At 45.1% G+C, this 22,653-nt stretch overlaps 1 protein-coding gene across 1 annotated transcript in view; it reads left to right on the top strand.

Annotated features, from left to right (window-relative positions):
• The window catches only part of reps2 (RALBP1 associated Eps domain containing 2), a 204,445-nt gene that overhangs the window by 138,159 nt on the left and 43,633 nt on the right, over positions 1-22,653 (top strand). Inside the window, exons 10-14 of the mRNA XM_078232385.1 lie at positions 5,524-5,608; positions 9,738-9,824; positions 14,033-14,078; positions 18,218-18,354; positions 21,783-21,844. Of these exons, the coding sequence (XP_078088511.1) occupies positions 5,524-5,608; positions 9,738-9,824; positions 14,033-14,078; positions 18,218-18,354; positions 21,783-21,844 (417 nt within the window). The remainder of the gene's footprint in view (positions 1-5,523; positions 5,609-9,737; positions 9,825-14,032; positions 14,079-18,217; positions 18,355-21,782; positions 21,845-22,653) is intronic.

Here is a 22,653-nt window from a genome sequence, read left to right as displayed (position 1 = left end):
GCCTGATCCCTATAACCCCTAATTCCCTTACCGATCAGGAATCCATCTATCCGTGATTTAAACATATTCAACGAGGTAGCATCCACCACTTCAGTGGGCAGAGAATTCCAGAGATTCACCACCCTCTCGAGAGAAGAAGTTCCTCCTCAACTCTGTCCTAACCTGACCCCCCTTTATTTTGAGGCTGTGCCCTCTAGTTCTAGCTTCCTTTCTAAGTGGAAAGAATCTCTCCACCTCTACCCTATCCAGCCCCTTCATTATCTTATAGGTCTCTATAAGATCCCCCCTCAGCCTTCTAAATTCCAACGAGTACAAACCCAATCTGCTCAGTCTCTCCTCATAATCAACACCCCTCATCTCTGGTATCAACCTGGTGAACCTTCTCTGCACTTCCTCCAAGGCCAATATATCCTTCCGCAAATAAGGGGACCAATACTGCACACAGTATTCCAGCTGCGGCCTCACCAATGTCCTGTACAGATGCAGCAAGACATCTCTGCTTTTATATTCTATCCCCCTTGCGATATAGGCCAACATCCCATTTGCCTTCTTGATCACCTGTTGCACCTGCAGACTGGGTTTTTGCGTCTCATGCACAAGGACCCCCAGGTCCCTTTGCACAGTAGCATGTTGTAATTTTTTTCCATTTAGATAATCCAATTTGCTATTATTTCCTCCAAAGTGAATAACCTCACATTTGTCAACGTTATACTCCATTTGCCAGATCCTCGCCCACTCACTCAGCCTGTCCAAATCTCTCTGCAGACCTTCTACGCCCTCCACACGATTCACTTTTCCACTTATCTTTGTGGCGTCTGCAAACTTTGTTACCCTACACTCAGTCCCCTCCTCCAGATCATCTATATAAATGGTAAATAGTTGAGGCCCCAGTACCGATCCCTGCGGCACGCCACTAGTTACCATCTGCCAACCAGAAAAGCACCCATTTATTCCGACTCTCTGCTTCCTGTCGGACAGCCAATCCCCAATCCACGCTAACACCTTACCCCCAACTCCGTGTGACCCAATCTTCTTCAGCAACCTTTTGTGAGGCACCTTATCAAACGCCTTTTGGAAATCCAAAAACACCGCATCCACCGGTTCCCCTCCGTCAACCGCACTAGTCACATCTTCATAAAAATCCAACAAGTTCGTCAAGCACGACTTTCCCCTCATGAATCCATGCTCCGTCTGCTTAATTGAACCATTCTTATCCAGATGGCCTGCTATTTCTTCTTTAATGATGGATTCCAGCATTTTCCCAACTACAGACGTTAAGCTACGGAGATCAATGTTGTTCCTTTGTTTAAGAAGGGTAGCAAGAATAATCCAGGTAATTACAGGCCGGTGAGCCTTACATCAGTGGTAGGGAAATTATTGGAGGGGATTCTTCGAGACAGGATTTATTCCCACTTGGGAATAAGTGGGCGTATTAGTGAGAGGCAACATGGTTTTGTGAAGGGGAGGTCGTGTCTCACTAACTTGATCGAGTTTTTCGAGGAAGTGACGAAAATGATTGATAAGGATAGGGCAGTGGATGTTGTCTACACGGATTCCAGCAAGGCCTTTGACAAGGTCCCTCATGACAGACTGGTGGAGAAGGTGAAATCGCATGGGATCAGAGGTGAGCTGGCAAGGTGGATACAAAACTGGCTCGGTGAAAGAAGACAGAGGGTAGCAGTGGAAGGGTGCATTTCTGAATGGAGGGCTGTGACAAGTGGTGTTCCTCAGGGATCAGTACTGGGACCTTTGCTGTTTGTAATATATATATAAATGTTTTGGAGGAAAATGTAACTGGATTGATTAGTAAATTTGTGGACGACACAAAGGTTGGTGGATTTGCGGATAGCGATGAAGACCATCCGAGGATACAGCAGGATATAGATATTGGAATAGTGTAGGTTAGATGGGCTTTAGATTGGTTTGACAGGTCGGCACAACATCGAGGGCCGAAGGGCCTGTACTGTGCTGTAATGGTCTATGTTCTATATCAGAGGATACAACAGGATACAGATCGGTTGAAGACTTGGGCAGAGAGATGTCAGGTGGAGTTTAATCCAGACAAATGTGAGGAGAGGCATTTTGGTAGGTCTAATAAGAGAGAAAATATACAGTAAATGGCAGAACCCTTAAGAGTATTGATAGGCAAAGGGATCTGGGTGTGCAGGTGGAGAAGGTAGACAAGAAGGCATACGGCATGCTTGTCTTCATCAGTCGGGATATTGAGCTTAAAAATTGGCAAGTCATATTGCAGCTTTATAGAACCTTAGGCTGTACTTGGAATGTAGTGTTCAATTCTGGTCACTACACTACCAGAAGGATGTGGAGGCTTTGGAGAGGGTACAGAAAAGATTACCAGGATGTTGCCTGGTATGGAGGGCATTAGCTATGAGAAGAGGTTGGAGAAACTTGGTTTGTTCTCACTGGAATGACGGAGGTTGAGGGGCGACCTAATAGAAGTCTACAAGATAACGAGAGGCATGGACAGAGTGGATAGTAAGAAGCTTTTTCCCAGGGTGGAAGAGTCAATTACTAGGGAGCATAGGTTTAAGGTGCGAGGGGCGAGGTTTAAAGGAGATGTACGAGGCAGATTTTTTACACAGAGTGGTGGGTGTCTGGAACTCGTTGCCGGGGGAGGTAGTGGAAGTGGATATGGTAGTGACTTTTAAGGGGCGTCTTGACAAAGAACAAAGAAAATTACAGCACAGGAACAGCCCTTCGGCCCTCCAAGCCTGCACCAACCATGCTGCCTGACTTAACTAAAACCCCCTGCGCTTCCGGGGACCATATCCCTCTATTCCAATCTCATTCATGTACTTGTCAAGACGCCCCTTAAAAGTCACTACTGTATCCACTTCCACTACCTCCCCCGGCAACGAGTTCCAGGCACCCACCACTCTGTGTAAAAAAAAATCTGCCTCGTACATCTCTTTTAAAACGTGCCCCTCGCATCTTAAACCTATGCCCCCTAGTAATTGACTCTTCCACCCTGGGAAAAAGCTTCTGCCTATCGACTCTGTCCATGCCTCATAATCTTGTAGACTTCTATCAGGTCTCCCCTCAACCTCCGTCACTCCAGTGAGAACAAACCAAGTTTCTCCAACCTCTCCTCATAGCTAATGCCCTCCATACCAGGCAACATCCTGGTAAATCTTTTCTGTACCTTCTCCAAAGCCTCCACATCCTTCTGGTAGTGTGGCAACCAGAATTGAACACTATATTCCAAGTGCGGCCTTACTAAGGTTCTATAAAGCGTCAACATGACTTGCCAATTTTTAAACTCAATAGCCCGGTCGATGAAGGCAAGCATGCCGTATGCCTTCTTGACGACCTTCTCCACCTGCATTGCCACTTTCAGTGACCTGTGTACCTGTACACCCAGATCCCTTTGCCTATCAATACTCCTAAGGGGTTCTGCCATTTACTGTATATTTCCTATCTGTATTAGACCTTCCAAATGCATTACCTCACATTTGTCCGGATTAAACTCCATCTGCCATCTCTCCGCCCAAGTCTCCAACTGATCTATATCCTGCTGTATCCTCTGGTCCTCATCGCTATCTGCAAATCCACCAACCTTTGTGTCGTCCGCAAACTTACTAATCAATCCAGTTACATTTTCCTCCAAATCATTTATATATCTATATTATTACAAACAGCAAAGGTCCCAGCACTGATCCCTGAGGAACACCATTTGTCACAGCCCTCCATTCAGAAGCGCACCCTTCCACTGCTACCCTCTGCCTTCTTTGACCAATGGTAGTCATGATGTGGAGATGCCGGCATTGGACTGGGGTAAACACAGTAAGAGTTTTAACAACACCAGGTTAAAGTCCAAATAAACCTGTTGGACTTTAACCTGGTGTTGTTAAAACTCTTACTACCTTCTTTGACCGAGCCAGTTTTGTATCCACCTTGCCAGCTCACCTCAGATCCCATGCGACTTCACCTTCTGCACCAGTCTGCCATAAGGGACCTTGTCAAAGGCCTTACTGAAGTCCATGTAGACAACATCCACTGCCCTACCCTCATCAATCACCTTTGTCACAAATACGTGAATAGGATGGGAATAGAAGGATATGGTCCCCGGAAGGGTAGGGGTTTTAGTTCAGTCAGGCAGCATGGTCAGTGCAGGCTTGGAGTGCCGAAGGGCCTGTTCCTGTACTGTAATTTTCTTTGTTCTTTGTTCTTTTGTCTAAAAAGTACGTAGTTATTTCTTGAAACTCTACTTACTCGTAATTTGTTTCTTTGGTCTGGATGTTGATGAGACCACAACTGAAGTATTGTGTCCAGTTTTGATCTTTTTTGAGGAAGGATGTGATGGCATTGGAGGCAGTTAAGAGGAGATTCACCAGATTGATTCTGAGGATGAAGGGGTTGACGTCTGAGGAGAGATTAAGTAGTTTGGGTTTGTGCTTGCTGGAGTTTAAAAGGATGAGAGGGGATCTGATCAAGGTATATAAAAGACTAAAAAGGATTGATGAAGTAAATGTAGACCAAATGTTCTCTCTAATGGGGCAAGCTAGAACAAGAGGTCATAGGTACAGGTTGAGAGGCTGTAGATTTAAAACTGAGATGAGGAGGAAGTGCTTCTCACTGAGGGTGGTGAATCTGTGGAACTTGCTGCCCCATAGCATATTGGAGTCTGAATCACTAAATGGTTTCAAAAAGGAGATAGATATATTTCTAATTTTTAAAAAAAGGGATATGGGGAACAGGTGGGGAGCTGGATTTGAAACTAGTGAGAGATCAGCCATGATCTGATTGAATGGCAGACCAGGATTGAAGGGCTTAATTTATCTTCTTCTGCTCCTAATTCATATGTTCCTATGAGTATGAGGGTCAGCATTTGCAAAACAGTCCAGTAGCAGATTGTTGGGGCTTTATGCTATGAAAAAGAGGGAGGTGAACTCGCCTGCGAATGCTCCAAAGTGGCAGGGACACCAAATGCAATGAGGTGTACAACCATAGTGTTGTAACCAGCAAAGTGTTAAAGAAAACTGCCACCATGCTCAGAAGAGCAGAGGGTTCTTCAGGGATCCTTCACAGTATTCGACCATTACCACATAAAAAAAAAAACAAGTGAACTTGCTGTTCCATCACATTTCAGATAGTTCATTATATGTGAGTTGCTTTGAGATGTTTGAGATTTATGGCAGGTGCATTCTTTTGTTGCATTCGGTTTATGCATTTTTCGTTTAATGAATTTGATTACCTCATTCTCCAAGCCTATCCCACCCTGTGATGCCTGGTTTGAGCTATATTTTTGCATATTTCTGAATAAAATGGGAAAATTAAGTGAAATGGTAACAGAATTAGCTTCAAATACTTCCTTACCTAGAAACCAGGAGAAGTACGCCATTCAGCCCTTCGAGCCTGCTCCACAGGCACCATGAAAACACTGCCAGTTCTGGCTCAAAATTGGAGGGTATATTTCTGGTAGGTTTTTTGTGACAAAAGGATTCAGTAGTGCAGAATTTTGTCAAAACAGTAATGAATGTTACAATTATTTTTTCTGAACAGGAGAGTATCGTAGCTGAAACAACGCCAACTAAATTACATGGAAGCACCCTCCAGCCAGAACAGCACTCCTACAGTGACAAACCAGGTACAATCATTGCAAATCATCTCTCTCTACTTGGACAGTGTCATTTATTTTGGTTTCTCTCTTTATTGTAGAAATGCACACACACAACACACACACACACACACACACACACACAGCCCCCCCCCCCCCCACCCCCGTTAAGGTAAAATCATAGAAACCCTGCAGTGCAGAAGGAGGCCATTTGGCCCATCGAGTCTGCACCGATAACAATCCCACCCAGGCTCTATCCCCGTAATCCCACATACCCCGCTAATCCCTCTAACCTATGCTTTATGGACACTAAGGGGCAATTTGGCATGGCTAATCAACCTAACCTGCACATCTTTAGATTATGGGAGGAAACCGGAGCCACCCAAAGGAAACCCACGTAGACACAGAGAGAACATGCAAACTCCATGCAGACAGTCATCCAAGCTGGGAATCGAACCCAGATCCATGGAGCTGTGAGGCAGCAATGCTAACCACTGTGCTACCATGTCGCCCTTAACAAGTGATTTATGAAGAATAGACAAGTGACAATTCAGGGAGGTGTTGTGTATTTTGTTGGTGCTGTTCAGGGTCCCAAATGACATATTGAGTGAATGTAAAAGAAAGAGCAGAATGGTCAAAAGGTCGAGATTCTGTTTGGGTCTAACTTCCTTTTATTTGCGTTGTATTTGTAACAAGCAGTGCAGCTGGTCTGAATATTCAGGATCCCCACAACCTGGGTATGTAAACTTCTACCCATGCTATCTTGACCCATGCTCCTAATTGTCAAAGCTTCCTGCTGGAAGCGGTCACGCAAAATTCAGTTGTGAAGGTGAATAAGATTTATTGGACTACATTGGGCGGCACGGTAGCACAGTGGTTAGCACTGCTGCTTCACAGCTCCAGGGTCCCGGGTTCGATTCCCGGCTCGGGTCACTGTCTGTGTGGAGTTTGCACATTCTCCTCGTGTCTGCGTGGGTTTCCTCCGGGTGCTCCGGTTTCCTCCCACAATCCAAAGATGTGCGGGTTAGGTTGATTGGCCAGGTTAAAAATTGCCCCTTAGAGTCCTGAGATGCGTAGGTTAGAGGGATTAGCGGGTAAATATGTGGGGGTAGGGCCTGGGTGGGATTGTGGTCGGTGCAGACTCGATGGGCCGAATGGCCTCCTTCTGCACTGTAGGGTTTCTATGATTTTTCTATGATTCTTCTATTTAAAAAGTCAAGTCTTTCTTCCATCGCCACCCCACCAAAAGCACAAAGTTAATATGGGCGCATGCACCTTTAGTTCCACACCATTTCCCCTCCACATTTGAAATATAATGGGGAGAAAAACCTTTTTATAGTGGATAAACACATGGGAATAAATCTAACATTAACCCCAGTCCCGACTTTAACCTGGATTCAATGCATTGGAACTGGGCTAATGAGGTATACATGCACCTTTCTCCTCTCTTTTCCGAATGAAAAAGCAATTGCACAAATTTACTAAGATTTAGAGCAAGGGAACAAAGGCACTGGTGTACTGTTTTGTCACTGGACTAGTAATCCAGTGAACCAGGGTAATGCTTTGGGGACCTGGGTTCGAATCCCACCATGGCAGATGGTAAAATTTGAACAAAATACAAAATAAAATTTGGAATTAAGAGCCTAATGATGAACATGAAACCATTATTGATTGCTGTAAAAACCCATCTGGTTCACGAATGTCCTTTAGGGAAGGAAATCTGTTGTCTTTATCTGGTCTGGCCTACATGTGACTCCAGATCCACAGAAATGTGGTTGACTCTTAAATGCCTTCAGGGATGGCAATAAGTGCTGGCCCAGCTGACGACACCCACATCCCATGAACAAAGAAAAAAAATCTTTCTAATTTGGCTCGGAACTGGACTTTATGCCCCCCCACTGGAAGAATTGAGGACAGGAGGGGTTAGGAGAGGCTGGTAAAATTGAGCACATGGTCTTCCCACCCCAACCTGTCTGGTGTGATGGTAGAGGAGGCATCATTCAGCCCACCCTCTTTGAGCCAATTATATTGTCCCTTAAAGGCCACATCTTGCTCTGTCATTATTTTACCCATTAACTTTCGGAGCGCTGCTCCTTCGTCAGATGGAGCCAGGAGCAGCACTCCGAAAGCTAATGGCATTTGCTACCAAATAGACCTATTGGACTTTAACCTGGTGTTGTTAAAACTCTTACTGTGTTTACCCCAGTCCAACGCTGGCATCTCCACATCATTGCTATTTTACCCATGACAAGGGGAGGCCCAGCGGCTTTGAAACTCTCGCTGTGTGACTTGGTGTCAGACAAGCTGGGGAACCTCCCTTCACAAGACCATATGCCCATCGGAGACAACTCCCTCCACCCCCCCACCCCCACCACCACACCCAAAACATGACCCAAAGGTCATCCATCCAAATTTACACTAAAACCTTCCTTCAGAGATAGAATCATAGAATCTTACAGTGCAGAGGATGGCTGTTCGGTCCATTGAGTCAGCACCGACGCTAATTCCCCTGACACTAGGGTCAATTTAGCATGGCCAATCAACCTAACCCGCACATCTTTGGACTGTGGGAAGAAACCAGAGCACCCGGAGGAAACACACACAGACACGGAGAATGTGCAACCTCCACACAGACAGTGACCTGAGGCTGGAATTGAACCCGGCTCCCGAGTGCTGTGAGGCAGCAGTGCTAACCACTGTGCCACCGTGCTGCCCGACAGGGGTGGAAGTCTTCCCTTAAAGCATATAACTCTGCTTCCAGCTTTAAATTGCTGTGGGGCAACCATCACTATAACGGGTGGGCTAGTCACCAGTATTTTAGTTGGTGGTCAGAGACCACAACGTTCATAAAATCCAGTGGTTAGCACTGCTGCTTCACAGCTCCAGGGACCTGGGTTCGATTCCCGGCTTGGGTCACTGTCTGTGTGGAGTTTGCACATCCTCCTCGTGTCTGCGTGGGTTTCCTCCGGGTGCTCCGGTTTCCTCCCACAGTCCAAAGATGTGCGGGTTAGGTTGATCGGCCATGCTAAAAAATTACCCTCAGTGTCCTGAGATGCTTAGGTTAGAGGGATTAGTGGGTGAATATGTAGTGATATGGGGGTGGGGCCTGGGTGGGATTGTGGGCGGTGCAGACTCGATGGGCCGAATGGTCACTTTCTGTGCTGTAGGGATTCTATGGTTCAGTCTGATGGCTCAACTCACTGACTGAATTTCTTGAGCAATTGGAAACTCTCTCATCTTTCTTTTCACCTACTTTTTCAGTCAGTTTCCTCCCCTCTCCTTGCTGGGATACTTTCCCTGCGTGTTATATGCTCCCAGGTAGCTTGCCTTGTGTGTGAGCTTGAGCACTGAGCGCTATCAGGTCACCTGATCAAAGTGGATATGACAAGTGCATTTTGGCGGATTTTCTTCCCCTCTCGGTGCCCTGGTTGAGGTCACTTAACCTGCACAGATCTGGTCTCAAACCTGGGAACATTCCAACTTGTCTGGTTCCATTATTAAGATTTATTGAGGCATCTGAGGGAATTTTGGCTCAATTTCTGAAAAAGAATATGCACCTCAATTCTTACGTCAAGCAAATCAAGAGTATTGAAGGATTCATAGAATTGTAGAAACCCTGCAGTGCAGAAGGAGGCCATTTGGCCCTTCGAGCCCACACCGACTCTTCAACAGAGCATCCTACCCAGGCCCACCCCGCGGCCTATCGCTGTAAGCCCACGCATTAACCTTGCCAGTCCCCCTAATTTGCACATCTTGGGACAGCTAAGGGGCAATGTAGCATGGTCAATCGAGCTAACCTTCACATCTGGGGGAAACTGGACTGGCCAACATGCTCAAGCAAATACTCTTGAACATCTTTAGACAAGGCTAATCTAATAGCCCAAGTTACTGCAGGGAATTATTTGCTGCAGTTGAATAAGTTTTGTTTATCTCTCCGTTTAACACTGGGAGACAGCTCAGCATAAGCAATTGGACCCAGAAAAGAATTAGCAGAAGCTAACTTGGTCTGTTTGAATCATAATTGTCTGTAAAATAGCTCGGAACATTTGTCAGGTCATTGATTGAGGATGAGCAAGTAATAATCAGCCGTGATGGCGAGGGAGAATGGGACAAACAAGCTGATGCAGAATTTGTACTAATGCTTGCATTTATTTTACAGATTTAAATCTGAGCACAAATGCTAATTCCAAACAAATATCAGGTGAATACCACACCACTAAAGATGTACTCTGCTCATCAAAAGCAGGTAAGTACTTGAGAAGGATGAGATTTGTTAACTTAGTTAGTTATTAGTGATGAAAATTTAGAAATGGTATAATGGTTAGGCCTGTGCACAAATGCACATAATTTCGCCACATCCACATCGGTCATTCTATTGTGGAATTTCTCTACGTTTAAGTAAGAAAACTGAGGCAACTAATTATTTCAAACTGCATGCATGCCTCTTAGTGGTCAAGTTTATACTGTAACCTGTCAAGTTGATGGAGGAAGCTACATGCTTGGGACACATCCCTTGAGGGTGTTGTAGACATAGAAATCATAGAAATCATAGAAACCCTACAGTGCAGAAGGAGGCCATTCGGCCCATCGAGTCCGCACCGACCACAATCCCACCCAGGCCCTACCCCCACATATTTACCCGCTAATCCCTCTAACCTACGCATCTCAGGGGCAATTTTAACCTGGCCAATCAACCTAACCCGCACATCTTTGGACTTTGGATGCCAAAATTCCACAATTGTTGACCACCTCTCACCATCTGTTGCCTTGATGAGCTGGGAGCAGGTATGACATGAGCAGCAAACCTTGAATGTTCCTATTGCTTCCCATCCATGACTGCAGCAATGGAGTCATGTTGGGTGGCAGAAAATTTACCTTGACATTTTCAGACAAATTATCAATGATAGTATGACCTGGGGCATTACCTAAGAGGATGCAATACCTTGAAGATATTTTCTCTGGTGCAATATTTCTTCTTAGCGGGGAAGGCATACATTCTTGAAAGAAAAGCCCCCTCATCCAAGATTTCTTATTTAAAGGCCAAATGATGTGCAAATGTCCTATAACCCTGGTGTCTTTAACTGCTACGCCACTAAGGGCTTAAACTTGAAATCTCCTACAGCATTCCCACCAAGCAGGAGAATTAAGTGATCTTTGATGTGTTTACATCCTGGTTCTGTCTTCTGCTTATTGAAGATGCATGTGGACCTTTGCATGTCCGTATCCCGCCCACTGTGATTCCCGTGGCAGGCGGGACAGGAAAATTCCACCCCATGATTTCGATGTGCACACCATCACCACTCTATGTGACATTATAACAATTGTTTAGCAAACCAAGCTTAATCGGAGACCTACTATACTGAGAAGCAGATTCATTTCCTGAACTTGATCCGTTTGCATGCACAGTGATATGTCTATATCATTTGGTTATGACATTACTGTTGTACCGACTGTAGAGCAGTGCTGACAATCGTGGCCAAACTGACTGAAAAAGAAAATTGGATTTAAAATTCTGCTCTGGCATGTTGTTTGCGCTTAAACTGTCCGGAGTATTGCGTTGGAGTAGCCTGTCCATTATGATGGTAACTCTTTCATATACAAATGGCCAGTTTGGTGGTGAGCTTCACGTTATCAGCCTTGATTCTGAAAATAATAAAATTCCGAGTTGGGTGGCAGTTTTGCCAATGCAGCTTTCTTTTTGCAACTCTGCCAATAGGCTGAGTGGTAAAATATAGCTTAAGTTTATTTATTAGTGTCAGAAGTAGGCTTACATTAACACTATAATGAAATTAATGTGAAAATCCCCGAGTCGCCACACTCCGGTACCCGTTCGGGTACACTGAGGGAGAATTTAGCATGGCCAATGCACCTAACCAGCACATAGAAACATAGAAAAGCTACAGCACAAAACAGGCCCTTCGGCCCCACAAGTTGTGCCGAACATATCCTTACCTTTTAGGCCTACCTATAACACTCCATCCTATTAAGTCCCATGTACTCATCCAGGAGTCTCTTAAAAGACCCTATTGAGTTTGCCTCCACCATCACTGACGGCAGCCGATTCCACTCGCCCACCACCCTCTGTGTGAAAAACTTCCCCCTAATATTTCCCCTGTACCCACCCCCCAGCACCTTAAACCTGTGTCCCCTCGTAGCAGCCATTTCCACCCTGGGAAAAAGCCTCAGAGTCTACCCGATCCATGCCTCTCAACATCTTATATACCTCTATTGGGTCTCCTCTCATCCCACGTCTCTCCAAGGAGAAAAGACCGAGCTCCCTCAGCCTATCCTCATAAGGCATGCCACTCAATCCAGGCAACATCCTTGTAAATCTCCTCTGCATCCTTTCAATCTTTTCCACACCCTTCCTGTAATGAGGCGACCAGAACTGAGCACAGTACTCCAAGTGGGGTCTGACGAGCGTCTTATATAGCTGCATCATTATCCCCGGACTCCTAAACTCAATCCCTCGATTGATAAAGGCCAGCACACCATACGCCTTCTTAACCACCTCCTCCACCTGCGTGGCCGATTTTAGAGTCCTATGGACCCGGACCCCAAGGTCCTTCTGATCCTCTACAGTACTAAGAGTCTTTCCCTTTATATTGTACTCCTTCATCCCATTTGACCTGTCAAAATGGACCACTACGCATTTATCTGGGTTGAAGTCCATCTGCCACTTCTCCGCCCAGTCTTGCATCCTATCTATGTCCCTCTGTAACTTCTGACATCCCTCCAGACTATCCACAACCCCTCCAGACTATCCACAACCCCACCAACCTTCGTGTCGTCGGCAAACTTACCAACCCATCCCTCTTCTTCCTCATCCAGGTCATTTATGAAAATGACAAACAGCAAGGGTCCCAGAACAGATCCCTGGGGCATACCACTGGTGACCGACCTCCATTTAGAAAAAGACCCATCTATACACACACTCTGCCTCCTTTGGGCAAGCCAGTTCTGGATCCACAGGGCAGCAGCCCCTTGGATCCCATGCCCTCTCACTTTTTCTAGAAGCCTTGCATGAGGGACCTTATCGAACACCTTGCTAAAATCCATATAAACCACATCTACCGCTTTCCCTTCATCAATGTGTTTAGTCACATTTTCAAAGAACTCCACCAGGCTCGTATGGCACGATCTGCCTTTGGCAAAGCCATGCTGAGTATTCTTGAGCATACTAAACCTCTCTAAATGCTCATAAATCTTGTCCCTCAGGATCTTCTCCATCAGCTTACCAACCACTGAGATTAGACTCACCGGTCGGTAATTTCCTGGGCTATCCCTATTCCCCTTCTTGAAAATAGGAACCACATCCGCAATCCTCCGGCACCTCTCCCGTCTCCATCGACGATGCAAAGATCATCGTCAGAGGTTCTGCAATCTCTTCCCTCGCCTCCCACAGTAACCTGGGATACATCCCATCCGGACCCGGCGACTTATCTATCTTGATGCCATTTAAAGATTCCAGCACAACCTCTTTGTTAAAGTCCACATACTCAATCTTTTCAGTCCACCGCAGGCCTTCTGTACATCCACCCAGGTCCTTCTCCTCTGTGAAAACCGAGGCAAAATACTCATTAAGCACCTCTGCTATTTCTACTGGTTCCGTACAGATTTTCCGCCTTCACCTTTTATAGGCCCTATTCCTTCACGTCTCATCCTTTTTACTCTTCACATATTTATAGAACGCCTTAGGGTTTTCCTTAATCCTACCTGCCAAGGCCTTCTCGTGACCCCTTCTGACTCTCCTAATTTCCTTCTTTAGTCCCTTCCTACAAGCCGTATACTCATCGAGATCCCTATCTTCGCCAAGCTCTCTGAACCTTTTGTATGCTTTCCTTTTCTTCTCGACTAGGTTCCCCACAGCTTTCGTGCACCACAGTTCCTTTAACCGACCAACTCCTCCCTGTCTGCTCGGAACGTTGTCCTGTAGAACTCTGGACAGACACTCCTTGAAAAACTGCCACCTCTCTTCAGTACATTTCCCCGAGAATACCTCCTTCCAATTTACTCCTCTAATTTGCTGCCTTATGTCTTCATATTTCCCCTTACTCCATATAAACACTTTCCTAGCTTGCCTGATCCTCTCTTTCGGATTGTGGGAGGAAACCGGAGCACCCGGAGGAAACCCACACAGACACGGGGAGAACATGCAAACTCCACATAGACAGTCTCCCAAGCCAGGAATCGAACCCGGATCCCTGGCGCTGTGAGACAGCCGTGCTAACCACTGTGCCACCGTGTTGCCAGAAGTGAGTGAGAGTAGCTGGAAACTGGGCAATCAATGGTTAAACCCATTGCAGTGCTCACAGGAAAATCTGATCATTCTTTTTGAGTGTATATTTAGAGAGAGTGCATGATTGGGAGTCTTAATTATAATTTTAAAATGTTTTTTTCATAAATTAATTCAAGAGTGATGTCCTTTTAATGTGTGACCTCCTGTTTTTAAAGGTTGTAAAGAACTGGATTGCAGCCAGAGAAGGAAAACAAGACCCAGGTAATTTATTTGCACCAAATCGTTTCTTCAATATCTAATGTTTATTAAAATAATAGAGCATTTTATATGCGCAGTGTGCTTTATAGTGTACTGAAATACTCGATGCATTTAGATTATCATCTATCCGATTTACTGTTATCTCAAGCACATTAATCAACTGTGGCTGGGTCCCATTGGAAGCTGAACAAATGTAATAGACTAGTTAAGTGAGCTTTACAAATTAGTTGAAAGGCTGGCTGTGTAAAGTGGTACTTGGAATGAGACTTGCTTATCAGACAAATCCCATACACAGTGGGTAGCTTCTTGCTGCACCATTACTAATTCGAGTTGATTTCTCATGGTTCTTCATTAAAACCTATTCAAAGCGAATGGAAAGTGCAGAGTTCAGTCAGAAAGCCGGGAGTACAGCGGGAGCAGAACTGTTGGAAAACCTGGAATCCAGCCAGATTGGGGCCTGCGAAAAGCCACAAGTTCAGTCAGAGGGGGACCAGTGGAAAGCCGGGAGCTCAGTTGGAGTGGGGCCAATGGAAAGCTGGGAGTTCAGTGAGAGCGGGGCCAGTGGAAAGCCGGGAGTTCACCCAGAGCGGGGCCAGTGGAAAGCCGGGAGTTCAGTGAGAGCGGGGCCAGTGGAAAGCCGGGAGTTCACCCAGAGCGGGGCCAGTGGAAAGCCGGGAGTTCACCCAGAGCGGGGCCAGTGGAAAGCCGGGAGTTCACCCAGAGCGGGGCCAGTGGAAAGCCGGGAGTTCACCCAGAGCGGGGCCAGTGGAAAGCCGGGAGTTCACCCAGAGCGGGGCCAGTGGAAAGCCGGGAGTTCACCCAGAGCGGGGCCAGTGGAAAGCCGGGAGTTCACCCAGAGCGGGGCCAGTGGAAAGCCGGGAGTTCACCCAGAGCGGGGCCAGTGGAAAGCCGGGAGTTCACCCAGAGCGGGGCCAGTGGAAAGCCGGGAGTTCACCCAGAGCGGGGCCAGTGGAAAGCCGGGAGTTCACCCAGAGCGGGGCCAGTGGAAAGCCGGGAGTTCACCCAGAGCGGGGCCAGTGGAAAGCCGGGAGTTCACCCAGAGCGGGGCCAGTGGAATGCTGGAAGCTCAGTCGGAGTGGGACCAGTGGAAAGCTGGGAATTCAGCGAGAGTGGGAACAGTGGAAAGCTGGGAGCTCAGCCAGACTGGGACTAGTGAAAAGCCATTTCAGTGAGACCAGAGCCATGGAAAGGTCCATTGACCTCGGGCAGGGATTTTCTAGTTTCAGGGCAAGCAACACCGGAAAATCCCACCCATGGAGTCAGAATTGGCTGAGTGAAAGGAAACATGGCAGTGGTTAATAGATGTTTTTCAGGCTAGAGAAAGATTTGTGGTGGAGTTCCCCAGGGGTCAGTATTAGGACACCAAAAGAGAAAACGCTGGAAAATCTCAGCAGGTCTGGCATCATCTGTAAGGAGAGAACAAAGTTGATGTTTCGAATCCAGACGACCCTTTGTCAAAGCTAAAAGGCATAGAAAGTGGGAGATATTTATACTGCAGGGTGAGGGAATGAAAGGTGAGTCATAGCCACAGAAACCAGGGAAAAAGGTTGCTAATAGCTGTCCACAGAGAGAATAAAGTGTGTGAATGGCCAAATGGCAGAGAAGCTGTAAGCTGTGACAGGTGAAGATGTTGGGGGAGCGGGGAGAAAGATGAGACAGAGGTAGAATGTAGAAAAGGGGAAGCAGGGGGAGAAAAGGGAAGGGGGATGAAGTAGCGGGAAAGGGGGGGAGGGGAAGAAAAATGAAGAAAGGCAATAAAGAAATAAAAGGTAGAGAGCAGTAAAAAATTAAATAAAATAGAATGAAAACAAAGGGGGCTGAGGTGAGGTAGAGCAAATCATAAGTTGTTGAATTCGATGTTGAGACCGGAAGGCTGTAAAGTGCCTAGTCGGAAGATGAGATGCTGTACCTCCAGTTTGCGTTAAGCTTCACTGGAACATTGCAGCAAACCAAGGACAGACATGTGGTCATGGGAGCAGGATCGTGTGTTAAAATGGCAAGTAACCGGAAGGTCAGGGTCCTGATTGCGCACAGACCAAAGGTGCTCAGCAAAGTGATCACCCAGTCTACGCTTGGTCTCTCCGATATAGAGGAGGCCACATTGGGAGCAGCGAATGCAATAGACCAAATTGAAAGAGGTGCAAATGAAACACTGTTCAACCTGGAATGAGTGTTTGGACCTTGGATGGTGAGCATAGAAGAGGTAAAGGGACAGGTGTTACACCTTCTGTGATTGCATGGGAAAATGCCACGAGTGACGAGAGAGTTGTTGGGTCTCATGGAGGAGTGGACTAGGTTATCCCGGAGGGAACGGTCTCTGCAGAATGCTAACAGAGGGAGTGAAGGGAAGATGTGTTTGGTGGTGGCATCACACTGGAGTTGGCGAAAATGGCGGAGGATTATGCTTTGCATGCGGAGGCTGGCGGCATGAAATGTGAGAACAAGGGGGACTCTATCCTTGTTCTGGGAGGGAGTGAGGGTCATGGCGTGGGAGATGGACTACATGCTATTGAGTGTTAGGACACTTGCTCTTCCCGATATATTAATGACCCAGACCAGAGGTCAAAATTTGCAGATGATACAAAACTTGGAAACATTGTAAACTGTGAGGAGGATGGTGTGGAACTTCAAAAGGATGTCGAGAAGTTGGTGAACAGTTGACAGATGAAGTCCAGTGCAGAGAAGTGAGAAGTAATTTCTTTTGGTAGAAAGAGCATAGGGAGACCATGTAAAATAGAGTACAATTCCAAAGTAGGTGGAGGAGCAGTGCGACCTGAGTCTATCTGTACATACGTCATTGAAGGCAGCAGGATAGATTGAGAGAGCTATTCAATATCCTAGGCTTTATTAATAGGGCATACAATACAAAAAAAATGAGGTTATGTTGAACTTGTGTAAGACACCTCTGGCCTCAGTTGAAATATTGCATCCATTTCTGGACACTGTAGGAAAGATGAGGAGAATGCAGAAATGATTCACGAGAAAGGTTCTCGCGATAAGGAACTTCAGTTATGAATTCAGATTGGAGAAATTAGGACTGTTTTCCTTGAAGGAAAAAAAGGCTTTGAGGAGATTTCATGAGATATTCGAAATCATGAAGGATCTCGAGAGAGTAGATGGGGAGTAACTGTTTCCACTCTGAAAGGATAGAGAATGAGAGGGCGCAGATTTAAAATAATTAGTAAAAGAAGGAGAGGCGGCATGAGGAAAAGCTTATTCATGCAGCAAGTAGTTAGGGTCTGGAATGCACTGTCTGAGAGGTGGAAGCAGGTTCAATTGAAGCATTCAAAAGGGAATTAGACTGTTAACTGAAAAGGAAGCATATGCAAGACTACAGGGAGGTGGAAGAATGGAACTACATGAATTGCTCAGTTGATGAGCTGGTGTGGACACTATGGGCCAAATGGCCTCCCCTTTTTGCGCTGTAACAACAACTTCCATGAAATATGGTGATACAGTTCAGACATCTGTTTTTACTACCCACGTTTTTTCCAATTTTAACACGTGAGGGGTAGAAATCTTCTTGCCTGTAGCGCAAAATAAGTGGGATCACAGTGGTCACCTCATATATGCCCCACTTGGTATTCGATTCTGTTGAAGTCAATGCAATGGAATATCACATAGGGGGTATAATAACCAGCAGCAGGTAGCGTACAGAGTGGCCCAAGAAGAATTTCTAGCCCATAAAGTGGTACTCAAAATATACCATAGCTGCACAACCTAATGGAGTTCCTCTTAGCTAATGTATGATTTTGTCCAATTGGCTTTATATGTTGAAATGTAAAGAATGCTTCATGGCTGACCATATCCTTTGCGTATACAACCCTTTATGTGAAAGAAAAAAGACTTGCCCATTCTAAAACAGCTTTCACGATTTCATTGTCCCAATATGCTTTGCAGCCAATGAAGTACTTCTAAAATGTAGCCACAGTTGCAACATAAGAAACAAGGTAGCCAATTTTCACATGGTGAATTCTCTCAAGCCCCAATGCGATAAATGATCCGACAGTCTGTGTTTCGTGCTGGTTGAGTGATAACTATTGGCCAGGAAAGCGCTTTGTGTATAAAGCTCTTGCTATGTTTCTGGTCCTTGTTAAATTGTGCACCTTTCTCCACTATAGATCATACTCCAGTACTTCCGCTGAAGATGCAATTAAGAAAGGAGAAGTGCCTCCCACTCCGCCGCCAAGACTTCCAAAGACTCATTCCAGAGCCTCTTCTCTGGACCTCAATAAACTTTTCCAACAAGGTACCCAAAGTAAGTGATCCTTCCAGTGTGCCTGAAGAGCAAGCTTTGCTCTAGAAGTGACTGTCCTTTTCTCCACATGCTCGTTTGAAATAAAGAATGACCTGCAACTATTATTACCAGAAAAAATGTAGTGTGGTACGTTTATCATAAAATAATTCTAATTTTGGCCAACTGCACTTTCAACTTTTTGTGCAGCATATTATTCAAATATCACCATGCATAATTTTTATTGGAATCTAATGCTTTATGTCTGGAATGTGGTAGCCAACATAAACATATCAGCTGGGATTTTCTGGCCATTCATGCCCCGCCACCGCTGCCAGTGAGGACAGAGAATTTGGTGCTCAGCCAAATCTCCCTTCACTGCAGCAGGACCAGAAAATCCTGCTGGTGTGAACAGCTAGAAAATTCTACCCATTATTTTTTTCCGTCTTCAACAACCACCAAGGTAAGATTTGCAAGCAATCTGTCCTCTGTTATATAACTTACAATTGTATTTTATTTGCACATAACTTAATGGCCATAAAAGTTACAGCTGTAGCTCAGTTAGTAAGGTGAGTCTTCTCTGGGTACATGTACGATATCTTTAGGCCGGAATTTTACTGCCTCATCTGCCTAGGAATTGGGGCAGGCGAGGCTCGCAGAACAGAATTCTCTGCTGGTCTTGGGCACGATTTTACTAGCCTCGCCTGAGCGACGTCATAAAAATCCTGAAGTTGGTCTTACTCCCACTTTGAACTGGAGGTTCTGCTAGGTTGCATTGATAATTGCAAAATTGATCAAACCAGTATTGAGAATACCCAACCCAAATAATCATCTAATGCAAATCACATTTCCACAATTTTTCACATTGGTTTAAAAACCATTACACTGGAAGCCACCTTATGTACAGGACTGGCTATGCCAACCAGATTGAATCCATCACCAAGATGAATATACGTTAATATCACCAGTTAGCGGGGCATCAAAGAAGCTCTTCAAATTAAACTTCTTTGAGGTGCATGAATGGGCACCTTTTTTTAAAGTTTTATATATATTTTAATCGACTAAGAAATTGTCAGTAAAAATTGTTCTGTATATTTTTTTTAAGTTATTTTAAGGGTTAGACGAGGCTTATACAAGACACTCAGATTAAAATACTTAATTTTTCAGCTGTATTAATAAAGTTGCATCAGGTTACCATGCTTAAATATCTTGAGAAACATTTTTAATGTAAACGTTTTTAAAAAGTATCCTAAAATGCTGCCTGATCACACTGGTTCATGGAAGAGTTTGCATTCTACAATGTATAAAGTAGGCTTGAAAGGAAACCTGAACAAATTATTCCCTTGTCCAGATTGCGGATTACATAGAAAGTAGAAGCAGGAGTAGGTCATTTGGCTCTTTGAGCCCGTTCAGCCATTCATTTTGATTATGGCTGATCATCAAATTTAATATCCTGATCCATTTAGCTCCAAGAGTTATATCGAATTCCTTCTTAAAATCACTCAATGTTTTAGCCTCAACTACTATTACACCCAAAGCAGATATTCTTGGATCCAACTGAGCTGCTGATCTCGACTGAGGGAGTGACAAGAGCACGACAATTGGACTCTTAATCCACCGGGTTAGCGAGAGGGAGATTGGATTGAGTTTCCAAAGTCAATTGGTATTCAGCAGTATATGCATCTGGAAGTTGGATGAAAACTGGTTTGGGCTTGATGATGATACTCCCATGTCAAATTGTTGATATTTACCATCAAGTCTTGCACTCAGACAAGATACTGGCGAACACCCAGTGTGCCTTTGGAAATGAACTCCAGAAAGGACACAACACATTCAGGATGTGTTAGGAGCAGACATTATTTTTTCAGTCCACCAGGTGATACAAGTTACTTAAGAACCATTGTAATGCTGTGCACACAATGAGTTCCTGATTGAGCCATTCACAAGAGTGAGATGAACATGTCCATCAAAACCACAATATCTTGCGAGGAGAAAATGAAGGAGAAACCGAAATAATTAAAGACTAAAATTCTGAAGACTCCAAGATTCTTTGGTGAACATTGAGATTTCTTAAAGCTATCAATTTGGAGCATTTGATAGTTCAGGTTTTGGCAAAGGCTGACATTCCGTCCAAGGATCAACAGCCTTCAAGTCCAGAGCCACGTGCTTTGAAATCTCATTGTTAATAATAATTAATCAATGCATCTATTTTATTTCTATAAAGACTGCGACCAGAGAAACTGGGCAATTTCCCAAGCACTTGGATTTCAATTGCAGATTATTTTTTGTTTTGCTGCTTGCAGTGGTTTAGTTGAGGCAAATGTTTTTCAAAAGGTTCTTCAGGAGAAAGTGGTTAGAACATATGTATCCCAGTTATTGCCGACTCTGTTAACTTAATGTTGGAATCCAACCTTGGATACTTTGTATTGCCTGAGTGATTTTTTTAAAAATTCACTTAACTGTCAGAGAATATCCTGAAACCACATGTTTGGATCAGGATCAGCAACAATCCGATTGATATTTCATTTAGAGTTATCCTTTGATATTTTTCAAAAGCATTCTATGTTTTAAAAAGTTGGCAAAGAGAAATCTAAAGTTATAATCCTGTCAAAATTGTTACCACATGCTTTATTTAGAAATCCCATCTCTCCTTCAGTGCTTTCACATGTCAATAGCTATTGTCTCTGGCATATAATGCAGTACATATTTGGTCACTTAGAGTCATAGAGACTTACAGCATGGAAACAGGCCCTTTGGCCCAACTTGTCCATGCCGCCCAGTTTTTCCCACTAAGCTAGTCCCAATTGCCTGCATTTGGCCCACGTCCCTCTCCCCATCATACCCATGTAACTGTCTAAATGCTTTTTAAAAGACAAAGTTGTACCCACCTCTACTACTGTCTCTGGCAGCTCATTCCAGACACTCGCCACCCTCTGTGTGAGAAAATTGCTCCTTTGGATCCTTTTGTATCTCTCTCCTCTCACCTTAAACCTATGCCCTCTAGTTTTAGACTCCCCTATCTTTGGGAAAAGATGTTGACTATCTACCTTATCGATGCTCCTTACTTAACCTCATCCAAATTAATACTTCCTATAGTCAAGTCACATTGTCTCAGTAAGTTGATTATCCTGACATTAGAAATGTCAGCAATCTTACCACTACAAAATAACCACAATGATTCCAAAAGAATATACTTTTTTTTCAAAGCAAAGTACTTTTACCTGTAACTGTTGTGACTAAAATGGATGCAGTACCTATAGTGTCATAATACAGAATCCACAGGGTGCACCACATTGTTAAAGTAACAGAAGCAAGTATGCTGTATAAAGTTCAATGTCATTACTGTTTAACCCTTGGTTAATGGAAGTGTCAAATGGTCTCTTTCTAACTAACAATTTATTGCACAGCTCGTAGACTGATTGGTGTTAATATTTATTTTTATGATTTATTAGCAGTGAAATCTGGTTGGCCACAGCCACCTCCTGCTGTCCCTCCACGACCGCCAATTGCCAAGGTAAGGTGCAGTGCTTTCACAAGAGTATAAACTGTGTTACCTTGTTCACTGTGCAAAAAGAAGTTTGTAACAATTAAACTGACGAAGGGGTGGGGGATAAAATTAGAATTGTAAAGTGAGTTCTTGCTATATTGGATCTAAATGAAAGGAGATGTGTTTGCTCAGCAGTCCCAGAGAAAGAGATCTGCAGGCCAAGGCGATGTTTGCACATTGCTATAAAAGCAGCTGCCACCATCTCGCAAGGAAATAAAGAGCTGGGGTGGAATTCTCCCAAAACAACCTAAGTATCGTAACGCGAGAATAATGGACTGATCTGCACTGGTGTCTTGGGCATCCTCCCACTGCAATCCTCCCACACTCGGTCACTTTTTGGAGAGTTGAGAGTTTTGTGCTGAGTGAGCCTGGCTTCAGAATGCTTGGCTGCCATTTCACAAGGACGCCCCATTCTCACAATGCACTGAGACCCCCCTCGTCCTGCAGACATCGGAACCCCTCTGCTCCTCCCCATCGGCAGCATGTTCCCCCACCCCCTCCCCCTGGGTCGCCAGCATCAAGGCTCTCTCGATGGGTCCCCCTACCTGACCGCGACATGCCCCCCCCCCCCCCCCCCATTGTCACCTCCAACAGGATCCACTCCAGCGTGACCCCATCCTGCACAGCACCCTTGTCATAGCCCCCCACTCAGGCCCAACCCCCCTTGGCACTGCCCCTGGCACATGGAGTGCCCAACTGGCACTGGCAGGGTGTCCAGTGGGCACCACCAGTGTGCCAGATGGACACTGCCAGGTGAGCACTGCCCAATGTCCACT

The sequence above is a fragment of the Mustelus asterias genome, chromosome 17, assembly GCF_964213995.1.
Source record: "Mustelus asterias chromosome 17, sMusAst1.hap1.1, whole genome shotgun sequence".
NCBI classification, from domain to species: domain Eukaryota; kingdom Metazoa; phylum Chordata; class Chondrichthyes; order Carcharhiniformes; family Triakidae; genus Mustelus; species Mustelus asterias.
This window is presented reverse-complemented; position numbering and strand designations above follow the sequence as displayed.